The sequence below is a fragment of the Eriocheir sinensis genome, chromosome 48, assembly GCF_024679095.1.
Source record: "Eriocheir sinensis breed Jianghai 21 chromosome 48, ASM2467909v1, whole genome shotgun sequence".
Lineage (NCBI taxonomy): Eukaryota > Metazoa > Arthropoda > Malacostraca > Decapoda > Varunidae > Eriocheir > Eriocheir sinensis.
The window spans coordinates 8,437,674-8,458,904 of NC_066556.1; the positions used below are offsets into that span (position 1 = coordinate 8,437,674).

General features: G+C 39.1%; 1 protein-coding gene across 19 annotated transcripts in view; it reads right to left on the minus strand.

The window, feature by feature from the left end:
* Positions 1 to 2,440: 2,440 nt before the first annotated feature.
* Positions 2,441 to 21,231, minus strand: part of LOC126981544 (uncharacterized) — a 54,318-nt gene continuing 35,527 nt past the window's right edge. For 11 of the 19 annotated variants that reach the window (XM_050832770.1, XM_050832759.1, XM_050832767.1 and 8 more), the window contains 11 exons: positions 19,218 to 19,468; positions 18,171 to 18,916; positions 17,630 to 17,941; positions 16,475 to 16,711; positions 13,106 to 13,316; positions 12,461 to 12,607; positions 10,577 to 10,684; positions 10,085 to 10,252; positions 6,612 to 6,839; positions 6,046 to 6,328; positions 2,441 to 5,904 (listed from right to left, as the gene is read on the minus strand). In XM_050832770.1, coding sequence (XP_050688727.1) covers positions 5,760 to 5,904; positions 6,046 to 6,328; positions 6,612 to 6,839; positions 10,085 to 10,252; positions 10,577 to 10,684; positions 12,461 to 12,607; positions 13,106 to 13,316; positions 16,475 to 16,711; positions 17,630 to 17,941; positions 18,171 to 18,916; positions 19,218 to 19,468 — 2,836 coding nt within the window. In that variant the 3' untranslated portion in view covers positions 2,441 to 5,759. The remainder of the gene's footprint in view (positions 5,905 to 6,045; positions 6,329 to 6,611; positions 6,840 to 10,084; positions 10,253 to 10,576; positions 10,685 to 12,460; positions 12,608 to 13,105; positions 13,317 to 16,474; positions 16,712 to 17,629; positions 17,942 to 18,170; positions 18,917 to 19,217; positions 19,469 to 21,231) is intronic. The other 8 variants (XM_050832750.1, XM_050832760.1, XM_050832752.1 and 5 more) reach the window with 8 other exon arrangements.

The following is a 21,231-nucleotide window of genomic DNA, read 5'->3' on the forward strand; positions in this document are numbered from 1 at the left end:
TTCCTACTTTTAAATGGCTCAGTTCAATATTTAACTCTACATTTCCTCACCTGTATTCTGCTGCATTTGCCTCCTCATCTTTTTCCACTACACTCCTCCATCTACACCTCTGTCCACCTCTCCATCTTAACCCGGTAGCAGCGGGGATCATGTTTCTTAACCCTTTCATTGCTAAACGCTCGCAGCGAGCGTTAGGCGTATTTGCTGGTGGTGCTAAACGCTCGCTGCGAGCTCTACCCACACTCAGATCTCCCACGTATGAGTGTTCCAACAATATTTCTCACAACACAGGATTGCCAATTGAGTGGGTTCTCCACTAAATTTGATGGAGAATCATGTCAGCCCAGCGCGAAAAATCTACGGACGAGCAACTGGTGGATGTTGTTGTTCAATATAGCGACATTTTTGCATAGCTTCACCTATCACATGACTGATGTTTTGACCAAATAGTTGTAAATTTTGCAGCTGGCAATACTGCCCTGCCAGCACCCCATCATCAAGAGATCTACAGTAGTTGCCTTACGGCTGACTGTCGCGCACGTATAAATGTACGTCTTCACAGGCAACACCCCCTGAACGTGCCTGTACTTTCGCAAGAGAGGCTTACATTACCGAATTGTATAGATGTTGGCCTCCTCATTCCAATGGTGTTTTTGTTTTTTAGCTGTGATGAATAGTTTTTGAGATACAGGGGTTAAAAGAGCGAGCACTAGCGTCACTTGCTGGTGGTGCTAAAAGCTCGCTTCGAGCGCCAGTCGCACTCACAGCAAAAAAAAAAACCTGTACGTGCCTGTACATTCGCAGGAGAGGCTTACATAACCAAATCTTATAGATCTTGGCCTCCTCTTTCCAATGGTGTTTTTGTTTTGTAGCTGTGATGAATAGTTTTTGAGATATAGCGGTTAAAAGAGATTCCCTTCTCCCGCTGGGGTGCCCGAGCGCGCCTGAGGTCTCATTGCGAGCGCTTAGCAATGAAAGGGTTAATGGTCCCTCTAAGCGAGAAAAATGAGAAAAAATCATCCCTCAAATAAACCACTTCATAATATATATCAAAGCATTTGTGATCAGATTATGTATTATCTATTTTTGGGGGTTTATATCATGGCACAAATTTGGCCCATCGCTGCTACACGGTAAAGCCACAAATTTTGCCCGTCGCTGCTACTGGGTTAATGAGCAAAAGACATTAGTTTACATTGCTTTTAGATCTGTTTGCTTGCAGTTGTATGTCCTAATGGTTTGTGCATTTTCAGGTGTGTAGTGGTAACAGGCTCAGCAAGGATGTCACAGTGTATGCTGGACACTTGACCAAAGCACCAAGAAAATGTCAAAAGTTCCTCTACAGCCCAAGGGAAAAACCTTGGAACCTTGGAATGTTTTTGTGGTCAACATTAAACTGCATCCAAAAGTAAGAAGATAATTTTTGATCTCTCTCTCTCTCTCTTTCGTGCTTTCTCTTGTCTCTTGTCCTTTATCTCTCTCTCTCTCGTGCTTTCTCTCACTCTTTGTGCTTTCTCTCGCTTTCTTTGTGCTTTCTCTCACTTTCTTTGTGCTTTCTCTCACTCTCTTGTGCTTTCTCTCTCTGTCCTAGTGACATGGCATCATCCCTTTGGATTGGAAAATGGCTAACGTAACATTGATTTAAAAAAAAAAAAAAAGTACCTGATAATTACAGGCCCATTAGTCTAACTTCAGTAGTAGGCAAGCTGCTCAAGAGCATAATTAGAGACAAACTTGAAAGTTACCGTGAAACTTACTCATTAATTAAGGATTCTCAACATGGCTTCCATAACAAGAGATCCTGCTTTTTGAACCTATTGACCTTTTATGATGGCCTCTTTACAGTTTATGAAGTAACCAAATCACTCTCTCTCTCTCTCTCTCTCCCATGCTTTCTCTCACGCGCTCATGCATTCTGTCTCACTCAAAGCTCTCTCTCTCTCTCGTGCTCTCTCTCTCTCTCTCTCTCTCTCTCTCTCTCTCTCTCTCTCTCTCTCTCTCTCTCTCTCTCTCTCTCTCTCTCTCTCTCTCTCTCTCGTCTCTCTCTCTCTCTCTCTCTCTCTCTCTCTCTCTCTCTCTCTCTCTCTCTCTCTCTCTCTCTCTCTCTCTCTCTCTCTCTCTCTCTCTCTCTCTCTCTCTCTCTCTCTCTCTCTCTCTCTCTCTCTCTCGTGCTCTCTCTCTCTCTCTCTCTCTCTCTCTCTCTCTCTCTCTCTCTCTCTCTCTCTCTCTCTCTCTCTCTCTCTCTCTCTCTCTCTCTCTCTCTCTCTCTCTCTCTCTCTCTCTCTCTCTCTCTCTCTCTCTGGCTCTCTCTCTCTCTCTCTCTCTCTCTCTCTCTCTCTCTCTCTCTCTCTCTCTCTCTCTCTCTCTCTCTCTCTCTCTCTCTCTCTCTCTCTCTCTCTCTCTCTCTCTCTCTCTCTCTCTAGGGTACAATAACAACATGAAAAAATCTGAATTTATTGTTATCATTAATAACAAGCAGACATGGGAGTTTTCTATAAGCTCACCCTATTTTTAAATGTTGGGAATAAATATAAAACAATATGTACACTTCACACTTAACCAAAGGAAGTGGAATCCATTCAATATTCATGTCCTCTACCCTAGACCTCACCCTACATTGGTTGCCTCGCCTCACACCATCTATCTGGCCTTGCTTCACTGTAAATCATAGATTTTTCTTTCAGTGGAAAATGGTAAGCAGAATTCTTTGCCCCCATATCTATAAGATACAATATTCTTACTCTACTAAAACAAAAATGTTAAACCGTCCCCAAATAATTTAGCAAATCTGATTGGCAACCTGAGTTTCTTGAAATGAATAGGAGCTTGTTAATGCTGACACCACAAGTATAGGCAAACTCTGGGCAGTCAGTTCAATACACACGCCCATATGTTGTTGATACCCTTTATCTGCTCGAGGCAAACTCTGGGCAGTCAGCTCAATACACACGCCCATATGTTGTTGATACCCTTTATCTGCTCGCAGTAAAAAAAGCATAAAAAATATACAAACTCTTCAAGATTTACTGTCAATGCTAAGACTTTCAACATTTCTTTAGAACCCTATATTATTGAGGTGTTTGGCGAGGGCAAGAGGACCGTGGCTCACCTCCTGAAGCTGCTGCCACACGCTGCGTAATGCTGATCTGCACACCATGTACATCATTGGTTAATAAGATAGAGAAGAGAATGTATGAGCACCTTCTCTCCAGTAGGTAAGTTATCAGCTTAGTTGCTTTGCAGAATAATATTTCTAAACTGCATTCACCTCTGGAGACAAACTTTTGAGTGAATATTCATTTCTCAATGTATAAACAAATATGAGATGATATTAATGAAAAATTATAGTGTCATGTAAGCAGTACAATATAATTAACTTCTTGGATCGCAAGACAAGTGACACACAATAACAATCCTTAATAGAAAAGCTATGGAAAAATCTTCAAACTAATGGAAATTCTTTGTTCAGATATACAATCTCTGCGAGTATTTGGGAAAATGGAATGTTTCCAGCCCATTACAATTTTCCCCTTTTGCACATATATGTACAAATCCATGATGTAACACAATATTGAGAACTGGACTTATCTGCATCACTGGGACTAAACAGAGCTGAACCCACACCAGGTTATTAGACCCAGCAAGTTTTCTTTTCCATTCCTCATAAGCTACATGTTTCTTAAAATACAATGAGATGCAACTTACACACGTGTTGTAAGTCTTACCTAACGATCACAAGAATCACAGATTTAGTACGAGAAGCGAATGTTATATGGAATTGCATTAGTTAACACTGCAAAATATATTATATGCCTTGCTGCTTTTTAATCCACTACTATAAGCCCATGTTTTCAGTACAAACGCCATATTAACTGATCATATAAAAATTAATAGAATATGACTCCAACTTTGATCTTAAGGTACCCTCACAAGCAACTGAGAATAGAGAAAATTAATTCCTGAAAATAACCAACATGGAAGAATCAGTCATTTTCTGTCATGATATAGTTTTCTTCAACAGGGCATTCTCTACAAAACTAATCATTACAGCATCATGCATTAAAGGCTGCTGCTAATGGCAGGATATCACTTAACACATTCTGCTCCTCTCGGAAACACTTTGACTATATGCCACTCACTGAGTGGCATTGTAACATAGGAATAAGAAATCACATTTGCAATGAGCAATATGAATATTTGATAACATGGTTTTCTTTATCAAGTTTTCAAATTCCTCATGTTTAACTTAATGTTATTTCTTATAATTTGTTACAGTCACTCAATAGTATTACAGCATTGAAGAATTGTTGCCAGGGTCAATGAAAAAGGCTGTCTGGTACAAGTCCAGTTCAAATCACAAAGCTCTGCTGAAGACAAAGCATAACAACCTGACTAATGTCTATCTGACCGACTTTACCACAACCTAATTTTTTAAATGCTTGAAGCCATAGTAAAAATAATCCTGACATGTTGAAAGGGAGACAGCACATTTCAAATATGATGATAATTAAAATACCGCATTTCCCAGCATCAAAGAAGCCACACCCTGAATTTGACGGGCAATTTACATGTGAAAACGATAAAATCACTGATAGATAAACCAGTCAATGCCTGCAGATCTGCACACCTAACATCTCCATTTAGAATTATTGCTCAACCATCAGAGGTTTTGTTATTTTTTATAGACTAAATCATGTACAAATGAAAACTTAATGTAAAGCCCGAGAGTCATACACAAAAATCTATCTGCACCATGCCACTGTTTGTTCACATTTTGGCACTAGTCAAATTTATTTACTTTTTCAACAGTAGAATTTTACTAATGAAACATTTAAAATATAAATATCTAAGGCAAAGGAGTAAAAAAGAAAGGTGTTTGAAGCAAGGAAATTCCTGAGACATGGGCATAAAGATCTACTTTGCACTGCATACCATAAAAGAGAACTTTGTGGCTAAGGATAGGGAGTGCCCCCACTTCAACAATTTTTTGCCCATGTTACAATTGAAAATGGTTACATGAGATTTTTTATGCTACATCTTGCTATATTGGAACATAGGTAGTATAGGCTTTGTTTACATCAAATAAGTATAGTCAATTCATGGAGAATCTTGAATCTACGAAAATCACCATTCAGGAGGCCATAATTTTTACGTTTTTTGAGTCTATTCACACCAAGAGAATTGAGTCAAACCGATTCTCCTTGTGTTTATGGAAGTTCATACAAAATAATGCCCTCATAAATGGCTGTTTCACCTGGTCCAGACTCATTGCTAACTGACTTGACATAACAACTCTTTTGGTGTAAAGGCCTTACTCACTTCTTGCAAGTAATCAACGTATTTTTAATTTCCATTTCAATATGCTCTTATGTTTCCACTATATGAACATCATATGAGGTATGCATAAATGCTTTTGTGTTGGAATATAGGCAAAACAAGGCTAAAATAACTGTTTAGTGTTGACAGGCTTTCTTGAAATGAAAATTTACACAAGCAACATAACAGGAGGCCTAAAATGCTGGGTAAATTCAACAACCTTTATGGGAATGAGACAGTGTCTTCAACTCTGGGCAATATGGTAATTTATATATCCGGTTCCATTTTAATTCTTGATAACACTTCTCAAAGTAAAGTAATTCAAAACATCCCTCTTTTACACAGCTGTAACTGGAGCAATAAGGTAAAATACTGTCCTGAAGCACATTTACTGATCAGGAAATATGGAAGGTGGGTTTCTTGGTCTCCTGCAGGCAAGGTTCCTAAATAACAAGAGTCATATCTTTTTTGGATGGAAGATTGACACGTTTGCCTTGCCACAGCGAGTTGTGGATGGTGAAGGCATCGATGGTCACAGTCAGGTGTTTGGTATGGATCTGGGAGAAACACTTTCCTCCGGAGTTGTATCTGAAAGGGATAAAACATGAAACATTGTCTTGTTACTCATAGTGAAATGTGTTTTGAAGTAAGTTAAGAAGGAATGCAATACTTATTTCCTGATGGGCCAATAAGATAAAAAGTATATTTAAAAAGTTCAAATTTACTTACTTGAAGAACCTGTCAAACATTCTATCATTGACCTGCTTTGGCCCTGTCCCATACAACTTGTAAACTTCTTCAGTTTCTGGATTGAAGGAATAGATGGCTCGGAATTGGCACCCAGCATCTCTAAACAGGATGAGGAAATGCTTGGACTCAGAGCGAGCTATCTCCTCCAAGACACGATGTTTGGCTGTCTGGTTCACCATGCCAGGGAAGACACAGTACTCCACTGCATTAAGAATTATGGTCCTGTTTGACTTGGCTGTTGGCTGTTTAAACAATCTTGGGCCTGGGGCAAAAGAAACATTGATCTATTATAATTGCTGCGACAAACTGTGTATTATTGCGACTTCAGAGCAACATTTCAACAAGGACATATGCAAGGACTTGCAATTTTATGAAATGTTTGGCAAAGGAATCTTTTACACTGTTCAAGCAGTGGTCTCCAAACTGGGAGGCATCCCCTGAAGAGGTGTGTTAAGTGAGATCATGTATAATGCACAACTTACATTGCTGATTTACAGATGTCATACTGCTAAATGAAGAAGGGCCAGTCAGGCAATCAATCTCACCTATATAGTCCATGTTTGAGCTGGCAGTGGAAGAGATGTCACTGGCTGCATCATCAAAGCCTCCCTGCCTGCGCTTTGAGAAGAGTCCCGGGGGCAGCGAGCCGGGGCCAGAGGGAGAGGGAAGATGCCTGGCCATGCCAGGGGAGGGGGCACGGCGGGGAGGTGTGGCACGGCCCAGCCCACTGTCCTCACTCATGTGATACACCAAACTGTCATGCTCACTCTGGCCTGTACCCAGCACAAGCATTAAAAGGTAGGTCAGGAGAGGGAAGGAAGCAATTTATTTTGTTAAAAGTTCCTTTCTTACTGTATTGGATTTTTAAGAATTAATAAAGAAATATCCAATTTAAAGAGCTAAGCTAATCTCTTTATGATGCTGATTACCCTAAAACACAATATCCATTAATATTTTGCCTTGTTTTACAAAGGTGTTAACACATTGCAACCTTAATTTACAACATGGTACAGACATGTAGAAGTGCAAGAGGACACAAACACTACAGGACACCAGCCAGTTCCTTGTTGGCATCCTTTCCTTCCCACAGGTATGGCTATTGGTGTGATGCAATCTCACCATGCCTATATCATTCTAAATAAAATATATTGTTCCTATAAAGAAAATGTAAAATTATTTTACATGTTATGCATGTCACGCTAGTATTGGTAAAGCATGACACAAAATTTCAATGTGTTTTTTCTCCACTCTACAAAGCTGCTAAACATTCATATTTACAGTAATAATGTAAATACCTTTACATAACTACATTAGCTGAGAAAGTTCTTTAACTAAAGTAAAAATTAATATATATAGTTATACCAGCAGTAATCCTGAGAGCATAAATTCTTTGGTGGTGAGTACCCAGTGCACCACTACCAATTTTGAGCCCGTGTTCAGTTCCTGTAGACTTCCCTTTAAGGGTCAAAGTATTCAAATGTACACCTGATTAGACTGCAAAATCAAATAAGCAAGCAATTGCATTCTCAATTCATATAAATCTACAAACTTGTTAAAAATCACCAAGATGACAAAATTATGAAACTTATTGTTTGAGATCATATTGTGTTATCCACAGGCTCAAAATTTTCCAGTTTCAGTATGACAGACTACATGTGCTAAGTTCAGACTATTTAACTAAAAAACATTTATCTAAGCCTTGTCTGTGTCCGTGTGCATGTGTGTATTTGTATTTGTGTGTGTGTGTATATATATATATATATATATATATATATATATATATATATATATATATATATATATATATATATATATATATATATATATATATATATATATATATATATATACACACACACACACACACACACACACACACACCGGCCACTGACCTGTGACCTATTCACTGTTGGCACTCCATTCTTCCAATGGTCAAGATTTATAGTTCCTTTACATCTCTTAACTATATAAAACACCAACTGAAGTAAAGAACTGCAGCATGTTCAAGCTCCAGTAATTAGAATCACACCAAACAAGCTTGGCTGGGGAGCATGACAACAGTGAATGGTTGATACATGTTCAGCAAATCTGGCTGATAATCTGAGTTACTCATATAAATCATAGCCCAAAAATGAGAACTCAATTATCCACTGTTCAACTTGTCACAGTCATTCTGTATATCAGCATCTGATTTTTCTTCAATAATTCAATAAAAAGAAAATGGCAAGTTATATTTTACAATCACAAAGCCTGATGAGGCTTAGGAGAATTAATTTCTGATAGCAAGCATAAGTAAATGGTCATGATCTGAACCACATTCTGAAAATTTGTTCAGGAAATAAAATTGCCTTGTTCAGAACTTGTGCAATGTAGCATACAGTGGATAAATGAAAATCTAGAAGTAGACTACTTCCTTACATACACCATGACATACTTCTTATGCGGAGTCCTGTCAGCGAAGAAATGAATAAACAAAAACTTTAACTAGAATTCAATAACCTGGTGACTTGGTTAATTCATCTGACTGACTGCATGCGTACTGGTGACATATTTGAAAAGCTAAAGTGTTAGTGTGCACAGTACCATATATGTACACCATCTGAAACATTTAAAGTATTTTATTCTCTAGAACAGTGCTTCTTAACCTGAGGGGCACTTCCCCTAGGGGGGCACCAGTAATTTCTAGGGAGGCACGAACCCTAGGGAAAAACTAGGAATTTCTCTAATTACATCTGTTCTTTTCTTAACAAGAGTGTGGGCTAATATTGAGAAATTTATGAAAAAATGCAAAGGTATTGCCTCAACTTTAGTTTCCTATAGTCTACTTAGGGCTGATCATTTTCTATAAAATCTGGGAGGAAATTTTATTCATAGATGCAAGGAGGGCGTGGAAGGAAGGACCAATTCCTAGAGAGGGCGTGATAGTAAAAAGGTTAAGAACCTCTTGTCTAGAATAATTTACTCTTAATAACTTCATTGTTTATCTAGTCATAGTTTTCCTTAATCTTTTATATATTCTGATTAGACATTCTATTTTCAAACATGTTGAGTGTAAACAATGGCTAACCAATCACACACACACACACATACACGGCCCAGTAGCTCAGTGGATAGAGTGTCTGCCTCACAACCAGAAGGACTGGGGTTCGATTCCCCGGCCAGATGAAGATAAGTTGGGTTTATCTTCTTTCACGTGTAGCCCCTGTTCACCTAGCAGTGAGTAGGTACACGATGTCAGGCAAGGAGTTGTGACATCGTTGCCGCGGTGTGTTGTGTGTGAGTGGTCTCAGTCCTACCCAAAAATCAGTACTATGAGCTCTGTGCTCTTCCGTAGGGGAACGGCTGGCTGTCTCAAGAGAGACCCGCAGCAGACCTAGAGGTAAATTACACACACACACACACACACACACACACACACACACACAACTACATATGATAAATTAACTTTATTTCCCCTTTCCCATAATCATCCAAAAATAAAACTTACTCCCACAATGACATCTTGTTCATTTTCCTTATTTCAACTTTCATCAAGAAATAAGCAACATCTTGATCACAGAAAAGTCATAATAACAGACATAATAAATACATGAAACTCCACACCATAAAATATGTGCAGCAGCTTTTGAATTATTAGCCCAACAAAAACTACCCAGATGTGCTCAAGGTTATTTACAGACTACCACAATCTAAGGCTTGCTCCCACCACCACAGTTATTCAGCCACAGTACAGGTATCTAGACTAAAGGCCTGACCACACAAGGGTATTATGGGCAGCACAAATTATCATCAACATGCTGAGGAGTGAGTCCATTCCAGGCAACAAACTTTTTTTCAATCACAATAAAAAAGCTTGCTGACTAAAACAGCATCCCTTTCCTTACAATGCAGTTTATTAGAATGCAATGTTGCCCAAATAAACTTGTGTGGAAGGTGACCTCAAGGTTGTTAATCATTAGCCAATGCCACCACCACCAAATAACAGGAAGGATCTTTGCCTCCTCGAGGTGGGGCTTACCACTCAGGTTTCCGGTTGACCGGTACTTTCGATAGCCTCCAGCAGGACCCCCACTGTATCCCCGCCTCAGCCTGGGACCCCCACCCTCTACTGCCAGGCTGGGTCTCCTGGCTTCGTGCACACGGTAATCCGCACCATAATTGAGGCCCGTGCCTTGTGACCCATACACTGTGGTGTGCAAGGGTGGCCCCATTTCAAAGTTATTAATACTCCAATAAATATTAGCCTCACACCAAGACAACTTACAACATCTATGATTAATTCAAAAGTGCTACCCCATCACAGTACAGTAAATTTGATCTACAATGACCTCTAATTCATAAATGTAGTAAAAGTGATTAGAGGAGGCACAATATATGTAGTGATATCAAAATGTATATGAAACTTAACTTTAAATCCTCATGTCTGATGGTGCCAGTACAGCTTCAAAAGTAAACAAAGCATGCAGGATACACCCAACAACAAAAGAAACAGCAATGAAGGGTAACCTACGTGAAGGCTTCCTGTCCTCCCTGCGTGCCAGGGAGGAATACCCAATGACTGAGGTGGGTCGCCTGCCAGTGTGGCCTCGGTCCAGGGTGCGCGAGGTGCTGGGGTAGTCTATGAGGGAGCGAGGACAAAGGCATATACATGCCATGAGGCAATTCAAAACCAATAAAAACAGCATACATGAAGACTTCAAGGAGCTCTATCAGATTTTCTTTCAAGAATTTTACAGTTCCGTGAAATAATTATTGAATATTTTATTTTCAGTAACTACCGTATTTTATGGCTTACAAGACGCTGCATCTTGGAAGACGCACCCTAATACTGGAGAGAAATTGAGAAAAAAAAATTAAGTCATTCTCACACAAGAACAGCTTCACCATATCCATGAATTTATGTAACCTTTTCTTAAAACTATCTATTGTCTCAGCACTCACCACAAGTTTGCTGGAGCACTCACCACAAATGTACAACTAGGCAATTTCAACTACCGTTGGTAAATACACACACTGAAACAGTGGGTCCCCGACATAAACATGGCGGCACGTAGGCTATTGGTTTGTTTACATTCATCACTCGTCCGATTTTGTCCGTATGGCGATGACATACTAGTTGGTGGTTAGTAAATATACTATACATCTTTCATTGTCCAAGGGTGGTTTTATTTCCATAAAAGTGAATTAAAAAAAAAAAATATGTAGGTAAAAATATGAAAGTCAAAGAAATTTTAGGCACGTAGCGGCTCCCACCGCTACCAGCCACACAATAAACAACAGACGTCTGTGTCACATTTGGGCTTGTGGCTTGGCTCCAGGAAGGTTTATGGTATTGGAAATACTTGTAACAAGTAAGTACTGAGGTTATATCATATAAAAGGCTGAATTAAATAGTTACTTAAGTTAACCTCATAATGTAATGCCAACATACAAATCCACGTCCCTATCGGTCGAGCCAATACGGTGACCATCCAAGCTCACTTGAGCCTGGACGTTGCTGCCACAATACAACATTTGTCTTGGAAGACACACAAGTATTTTTCATGGTATTTTTTAGAAAAAAAAGTGCGTCTTATAAGCCGAAAAATACAGTAACTATCTGGCAAAATATATAAATAAAAACTTGAGCAAATCTGATAAAGTTCTTATAAAGTCTTCTGCACGTATCTAGAACAAAATGAGAATCTGTATTTGCGTAAGCACAACACAGTTTCCCTAATTCTTCTAAAACACTCATAAAAATTGACTCCACAAAACCTGGACAAGCGGCAGCTAAGGGCCACAGAGCGAAGGGAAAAATTAACTAGAGGGCTGAATATATAGCTACTGAAATATTCTAGTAAACAGGGAATCATTCTAAAATGACTTCAATGGCGTAAAACTTTGATATATTTATAAGAAACTTTTAGGAAGGTGGCATTGATATAAAATATTAATTTATGAAAATAGTCAAAATAAATATTGATTTAATGACGATCAAACTGTAAACTATTTTCTTTTGTGACAGTCTTCTGTTGAAAAAGGCAGCCTCTTTAAAACAATGTTTTTAAATGTTTTCACTCCCTTAATTTGACTTATCATTATCTGAGTTATTATGATGTGCTGCTTGTAATTACTATGTAATGATTTTCCTTGTGTCTGATAAAGTAATGAAAGCAGATGTTTTAGTTAATTGCATCCACGTTGTATTTTAAAGATTGTGAACTTTGCCATCGTTGAATGTAGTAAATAAATTATATGTTACTTTCCACCTGTAATATCTCTCTATTCCTACAAAATGATTTTAAAGGAAAGCTGCTAAAACTAAACAAGACACCTTCAGACATCATTCAGAAATTAAGGTTCAAGTCTAGTATTAGTCAACACTAATGCATAGAATTAGAGCTACTGTTACTTGGGAGAGAGTGGGCGATACCTCCGGTAAGGCTGGAGTTGGACCCACGAGAGCCGCTTGCACGTGTCAGGGAGTGAGAGGAGCCCCAGCGTCCACTGCTCTTCCTCATACTGCCCGGCCCACTGCCATCGCCTCTCCTCCCAACCTCTACAACACGCACACACAACACACATTTGAGCCCAGTGCAGGTGCACGTGGCAAGCCATGCCAAGTCTAACTGTTCATTTATACATTCATTTAGTACTGGAGGGTGTTGGTAGAGTCATTCACAATACAAACATGTAAAGGTGTTAAGAGGGTACAAAGTGCATGTCTCCTAGTGTAGTTTAAGTGAGCTGCAGAAGCATCATATTCAATGCTATTCAACAGGCACAAACAATGCATTGTTAAATATTCATTACTTTAAGATATAATATTATCTAGTGGAGAAACAAGATGTTTCTGTGTGCTGTCATACAATGCTTCATGTAGTCTGATCCACACATATACAGAATATGTCAATAGTCACATATCTGATATGGCCATGCAAGCATGCTAGTGGGACACTCTCTAGGTGCAGCACTCCTCACTTACCCTGTCTGCCCAAGTGTGTTGCTGCCCCTCATGAAACAAACTGAATAACTACACACAGGTACACCAACTTACCCCCTGCTATGTTATGGGTGCTGCCTTTCTTGCCCTGGCTGGGAGACATCATTCCATCGGAGACATCCGGCACCGAGGATCCGGCCATGGTTTTGGGCCGGGGCCGCCCTCCTCCTCCTGGAGGCTTGTTTCTTAACCTCACTGATGGTTTACTGTGATGGGAACTTGGAGGATCTGGGCTCATGCCAGGGGGAGGCTCATAGTAGCGACCCTAGGAATGAAGAGTTCACTGTGAATTTCCAACACCTCTCCTCATTAAGTAAATACAAACAACAATATCCAAATTTACTTCATAGTTTATTATTCAGTTTCCTAATTGAAGCTTCTGCTGCAGTATTTATTTTTATTTTGCTGCAACCCTTAACCCTTTGGCTGCGGTACTCGACTATAGTCGCCGGGAGTGATTGCGCCAGGTTGCGAAAGTCGACTATAGTCACCATCGGTATAAAAATGTTTACCATTTAGATTATTGATCCGTTTTCCACTAAAAGTACACACACAAAGCCACAGGTCGGTAGCTACAACTGTCTGCCGACGGCATAGGGAACAGTAAACAAACAATGCTACAGCTGATCGGCGCCCACGTGTGTGATGAAGTTCTTCTATCACAACTTCCTTGTATTTCTGCTCATAACAGAGGTAAGTTTTATCAATTATATTATTGCATTTGTGTCATAAACAATGCCTGATTGTTATATAAGCATATATGATGTAAACAAACGAAGATGTATTAGTGTGACCTTGAATAAAGACGTAAGGTTTTTAACTGGGCATTTAACTCTATGAAAAGGGCCATTTTACTAAAACAATATGTGCGCACACACAGATACTTATGTATAATGCATGTATACATGTCTCCTCTTTTTCACTCTCCTTCTCTCTCATTTTACAAAACCTAGGCTAGACAAGTCTCTTTTATATTGTAAGTCTCTTTTATATTATTTATGTCCTAGGCTAGACTGGGCTGATTATAATTGTTGTCTCTTTCTTGTATGCATGTTCCTTGGGCTAGACTAGGATGGTGATAACTATTGTCTCTTGCATATATGTACGATGTCCTTTTTTATTACACATATACATATATTTGTTTTCAAGATTACCATGGAGTAAGCAAGGAAGATGACTAAATTTCTGAAGACAGATGAAAAAATTCAAAGAACACTTGAAGAACTAAGAGAATCAGACAGTGAAAATGAAGATGAAATGTCTGAGGAAAAAACTGATGACTGGCTGGATGAGGCTGAGGATGACTTCAATGATAATAGTGTGGAGTTAGAAGAGGAGGATACTGCTGCTCCCTCCACCAAGATTCCTTCAAGTAAGGAGCATGTAAACATGATTTGGCATAAAGTGTTACTTCAGAGAGCCCCACTGAACTACAGAACATGACATATTTCACAGATAATCATGGAAGGGAAGGTATGTAAAATCTCTCACCCTATCAATGTTTATAAAACTGTTTCCTGAAGAAATTTTTGAGCTATATTTTTCTATATTTGGTACATTGTTGCAATTTATATGTCTGATGAATTGAATTTTATAGGATATAATTTCAGAATATTTTTTTCATATAATAAATGCTATGTGGTAAGAAATTTGTTTGATTTTCCGTCTTTCCTCCAAGGAAATTTTACATAAATGGTGCCAACTTTAGATCAATAAAAAAAGATTTTGCACTGAGTAAAGTGTCACAATGTGGTAGCAACACCAATTTACAAGCCTTTTCTTTAGTCTAAGTCCCCAAACAATGAAGTGAATGAAGTATTTTACATTTTAGCAGGATATATTTTATCATTTTTTTTGCCAGTTTTGTAACAATTTTGGACTTTTTTCAAAACTTTACACATTTTCTAAGAAAAATAAATGTCATTTATGAAAAAGGTAAGGTCTTTTCTCGATGTAAAAATCATATAAATCCAATTGGTTCATTTTCTTTTTTTGAGGGTATATGACGCAACCTTGAAAAAAACCAAAAATGCCCTACCGCAGCCAAAGGGTTAAGACACATGATCTCATTATTCTTCATCAAATGATAATTCATCAAAAAGTTCTGAAGAAACAAATATTGAAGATCCTAATCCCACTTAATCAACCATAAACAAAAATCTATTTGCAAACAAAAGAGGGTAGATACTTATCTTACATTTTCCTACCACATATCAGCTGACCTGCACCTGTCTATGTTAATATTTTGAGGGTTATTGACCAGCTCCCCAAATGACAGTACACCTGCATATAAGTATTGAGTAATCTCACATATTAGTCTGGGTAGCTCACTTACCACCCCAAAAAATCATAAATACTTTTCGATGTGTTTTGATTGGTGTTGAGCCGATAAGTTATAATGAATAATGTACGATCCCAGACTCACTACTTTCCAACTGCTGTACAACCTAGTTTATTGCATAATGAAATGTTACATGCTTTCTTTTGTAAGCACTTTGCACCAGCTCCTATTGTTGTTCTGCATAACACTGAGTTTCCTGAGTTACTGCACAAGATGAAATCTAATTAAAAGAGTCAGACATGATACTAGAGGTGCTCATGAGGGTGACTGGTTACATGCCTCGTTCAAAACAAAACCTAAACAATTCCCGATTGATTTGTGCAGATTAAAACAATTTACATTTTTTTCATAGCTGCTACCCAGAATGCACACTATGACTAATTCTGTAAGATTTCTTAACTCAGCACTCCAGAATTTGAATAACTTTTATTTTCATGAGTTTTAATTTCTTGCCTCCAAGAATTCAGACTAATGAGATTTTAGGAACACTGGAATTCAGATTGATGACTTCAATTATACATGATCAGTCCTTTATGTGTCTTAGCAAATTCTCATTTTGAAGATTTTAATTGAATTATAATAATTAAATTCCTATACACTAAATTTAAGCTGCAATTAATAATCAGAATGTAACTGAGAAGAAATAGAGGAATGGCAGAATGCATACTGATGGTTTTTTTTATACACTGATGCATACCATGCTAAGGGCCATGGCTCAGGCAGTGACATGCAAAAAAAAAAAAAAAAAAAAAAAAAATAAAAGGCATCTAATCAATTAAATTAATCTAAGCTAGGTAATTGACGGTTTGTTAATAAACAAAACATGAACTTTCCTTTCTTACCTTGTCTGCATTTGCAGTACTGAATTTCATAAATCTAATTGTTATTTGTTATATTTTAACATTTTCTTGAACTGCTTTACAAAGTGAGTTTTCTTTGTTTTCATTTCTGTCACCACCACAACCTGCAAGTTTTGTCTTGCTGCTGCACGACACACACTGTTGCTCCATTGTGAGAGATTGCAATCCCATTCCCACATGTAAACAAATATGCTACTACTCTAAGGAAAAAAATAGTACTACCTCTTTCTCAGCCTCCTCCATGGCTTTCTTGATCTTATATCTCTCGAGAATCATTTGCCTCCGGGCTTTCTCTTCCTCCTTTTTCCGTAGTTTTTCCTCCTCTTTTAATTTCTCTGCTTCTCTCTTCTCTTGTGCTTCCATCTCCTTCCTTAATCTGGCCTCCTCCTGCTCCTGTTTGCGCTTCACGGACAGCATCATCAGCCTTTCCTTCTTCCTCTCCATCTCGGATGCACTAGACTAGGGTAGTAGTCCAGGGTCAGTAACCTCTCAACTTTAATAAACTCAATTTATGTATCTCTTCTACTTGAAAATGAACTTGGAAATATGTTAACCACTGAACACTAACATGATTACATCACCTGTGAACACTTCTTAAATCTATAAACAATCCTCTTAGTAGACTGGAAATTCTTTAATCAATGAAACTGGAAGAGTGAGACTGAGGTGGTGAGTCAAAAAGGTTTCATAATGTACAGTTGTTGCTCTCTTTACAATATTCTATTTACTTTCTGTGATGCAAGAGACAGATGACAATACCACACCCCACTTGCATTGTGTAACTGTTTTCATATATGACTAAAGGGAAGATGGGACTGTACATTCCATAATTTTGAAATAGATTTCATGAAAAAAAAATCCTTCAAATGTGTTCCAATGAAAACTCCACAGTATTAGTGGACCTCAATCAGTGCCAATGCACAAAATATATTGATCCTGTGATCCTCTTTTATATTACCATGTAATTTATTTACATAAATAATGCAAATTGTTCTGGACACCAGATTTTTTCTTATTCTCGTATTTAAAAATTACATTATAATTAAAATTTTAAGTATACAACTAAGCAATGCAACACACTAGGAAAATATTTATCATATTTCAAGCTGGCTGATGAGCCAAAATTGCAATACAACAACATGCTTCACTTTGGAAAACCAGTAAAATGCAAGTAACAATAACATTACTTCCTTGGCACACAGAGGGATGTTTAATAATCTAGTAATACAAATACTCACAAAGACCACAAACCATCACATCTCAGAGGAAGGAACTTTCAAGCTATTCTTTTCGTACACTTTATACAAATATATGTTTGATAAAAAAATATTTAATTTCAATGGTTAATTGTTAGGCATTCCTGCAGGAGATACTTACATTCTCAGTATCAGCAATGTCTTCTCCAATGACTAAAGCCATAGCAGCACTTGTCTCTTTGGCTCTGCTCTTACTGGTAAGGGGAGGCGCCTCTTCAGGCTCCTTGGACACAAGCTCATGCTCCTCCTCCCTTTCAGGCTCAGAGGGAGAATTGTAGCTCAGCCCGTTAGCTCGTGGTGGGGACCAACCACCTTTGGAGTCTGACTTTAGACTAGTAGGAGCAAAATTATGGGCCATGCTGGGGCTACTAGTTGGGGTCATGCTGCCAGAGTGGTGGTCAAGGGAGTCATGGGAGGTCCGACTGGGTCGGGTCTGGGTGAACACACACACACACATACATGCATTAATGCATACAGCCTATTATTGTTAGGCAGGGTTCAATGACAATACAATACTACCAAAGCTGTATCAAGACCAGGAATTAGATCGTAATGAAACATTCCTAGTTAATTATATGCAATATTGGTGGAAACAACATCAAGAAATAAAGCAGTGATGAATACTGGCTTCAATGTGTATGGTACAAAGCAACAGTACTTACAGGTATGACGGGCAGGTCTTCTCGGCTGGGCGTTGTTGCCGGCGTAGAAGGACTGGAATTTTTCCGAGACATTTTTTTGCTTCTTAACTGAGGTTTTGGTTTCCTAGGCCCTGAGTCACTATCAAAAGATATATAAAATCCTTTGTCACCTTTTACACCTTCTTGGAGAGGCTCTGCTTTCACATTTAAATCTGTATCATCCTCATCATTGCCATTGTCGTGGTAGTAAGGAGGAGTCCGTGACCTATGAGGGGGGGCCGGCTGAGGGAGGTCAACATTGTCAACAATGGGTGTGCCTCTCTTAGTGGGAACACGGTATGTTTTGACGCCCAAGCTCGGCCTGGTTGGGGACCCCGGCTCATGAGAGATACGGTAAGTTTTACTCCCAGAGGTGATGGACAGTCTCTTAAATTTATCATTCATGTCATCGTCTCTTTGATTCTCACTTTGCTGGTCATCCGTGGAGTTAATGAAGGAGACATTCTGAGGCTCCATGTCATCTGGTGGGGGGGCCGCCACAGGAGCGTGGTGGGAGACAGGGGGCTGCCGTGGGGGACTTGGGGACTTTGGCTGTTGCTGCTGTACAGGCTGTCTACTGGGGGAAGACTGTGCACTGGACCTGAGGCTGCTGGGGCCCCGACTGTCCCCTCCACCACTTCCCCCCCAGCTCTCCCCGCCACTCCCACTCCCAGCCTCCCTGTGTAATCTGAAGGGTGGAGTCTGGCCCATGTGTCTCTGCTGATCACCTGAAAGGCAATCAAACCCTTAAACACATGAAAGTTAAAACAAAAACAGTGTCATCACTCCTGGCAGCACTTCTACAGCCTTAATAATAGATCTAGAGTGAGGGCAGTGAAGCTGACCAAGTTCAGGAATTAAAAGAGGCTGGGTGAGGCTGACAGGTCTAGGGATCATGTAACTGAAACCTCAGAGGCACAAAATGTACAAAATAAAAGGTAAATATACAATTTTGAATCAGATCATGCAATAAACTGACATGGACAATATCTCATAGTGATTTTGCTACTGAATGTAAAACCAACTTACTGGGGCCATAATTTTGTGCAGTGGAAGGATAGCCTCTATACTGGTGCTCTGGGCTGTAGTAGCCTTGGCCATTCTGGTACATGCCATGGTGGGGGAGAGACTGGGGCTGGCCATGAAGCATGAAGCCCTGGCCTCCTCCTGATTGCATGGGTGGCTGTGGAGGCATCTGGCCCATGTGGTTCATCTGGTAGCCGGGATAGTAGCCGGGGTGTTGTGGGGCCATCATGTATTCACCCTGAGGCACCATTGGCCTAGAAGGAAAGTAGCACAGGTGAGAAATAACAGAAAAAAAGATGACAGGTATGAAATATAAGTTTTAAGAGTCAAGGCCACTATTTTCCAATCTCTTCCTCTTCTACCTTTTTCTATCCATTTAATTTTTTTTATTATTGCTCATCACTCACAAGTGGTGGTGTGTTGCACTTTCTGCCTAGCAAGGAGCTATGAATGTCATCCAGATAAACTTACTGAGCCAATCATTTTGGTTTACCTGTATCACCCAGTTGGTGATTACCCAAAAGTGTAAGGGTAAAGGTCTTTCGTAAAATCCAATACAGCCAAAATCAATACAGCTTCCCCTATATATTTGAGCACCATGTTACTTTCTACTATCAGCAATAATGATGTTATTGAAGTTTCTATACAATAAGCATGATTACCTCCTTCTTCATTCCTTGCACAACTTCAATGCCTCACCAAATACCTGCTTATTATTAACCATAAATCCACTCAGTGCAACAATTCCTCTTTCTATATTCAGTCTATTGTTTACTCCCCTCGGAAGATACCTTTATTACGTAATATATGTACAAGGAGGCAAAAGTCACGTCCTTTGTTAAACCTCTTTTCCCTTGTCCTTCCCCTGCCACTACATCATTATTTATCTTTATTTTTAGTTAAAAAAACAATTGCCTTAAATGTTCAGCTTTGGGGGTTAGCCATGGCATACTTACACTGCTCCCAGAAATTAACCTACTCCTGGTATATTATTCTCTCTCTCTCTCTCTCTCTCTCTCTCTCTCTCTCTCTCTCTCTCTCTCTCTCTCTCGCTGGGCTTCATTAAAAGAAACTTTTTATTCAAGAATAAAGATGTAATACTTCCGCTCTACAATAGTTTAGTCAGACCCCACTTGGAATATGCGGTACAGTTTTGGTCTCCCGACCATGCAAAGGACATTGCTAAACTAGGTGTTCAGCGTCGGGCAACAAAAATGATTCCTTCCTTGCACAACAAATCCTATGAAGAGAGGCTTTCCGCTCTTAACATGTTCTCTCTTGAGAAACATCGCCTCCAAGGAAAACTGATCAAATGTTTTAAAATACTTAATGGATTCACGAATGTGGACAAATCAAAATTGTATATGGTTGATGACACTTTGCGAACGAGGAACAATGGCACAAAACTCAAATGTAGGTGCTGTATCTTCACCAATGTTGTAGTGCGAGAATGGAATAAGCTCCCACCTCCAGTGGTCCAATGTAATACGACTGAATCCTTTAAGAACAAGCTCGACCATCACTTCCTTCAACCTAATGTTAACTCGAGTGAAATGCAAGGTTTTGGAGCCATCTGATCAATGTAGAATCACTTATTTTTAAGGAAAGACCACCTAGTCTGGACCTTGGGGTCTGTGTGGTCTGATTTTCTATGTAATTCTCTCTCTCTCACTAAATGAAAGTTTCTACACCACTCTGCACCTTTATGTCTGATCTCCATACACTTGAACACAAACCTCTTTGCTTTCACACTATGGCTGCCTCCTTAGTTTACTGAATTACTCATCATTCCACACTGGATATCTTTTACTTTCAAACATACACACACCACCTCAGAAATAAATTTCCTGTGCATCAATCTGCCTTGTCTCATCTAACCAAACAAGCTTCCTTTCTAACTCTTATTTACACAGCAATGAACTTGTGCAGCTGAGTCTCATTTTGTGATCAGGTTCCTAAAGCTCCATCAAAGGTGACAGGAGCATATTTTGTGGCTTATGTGTGGGGCTTTTGATCT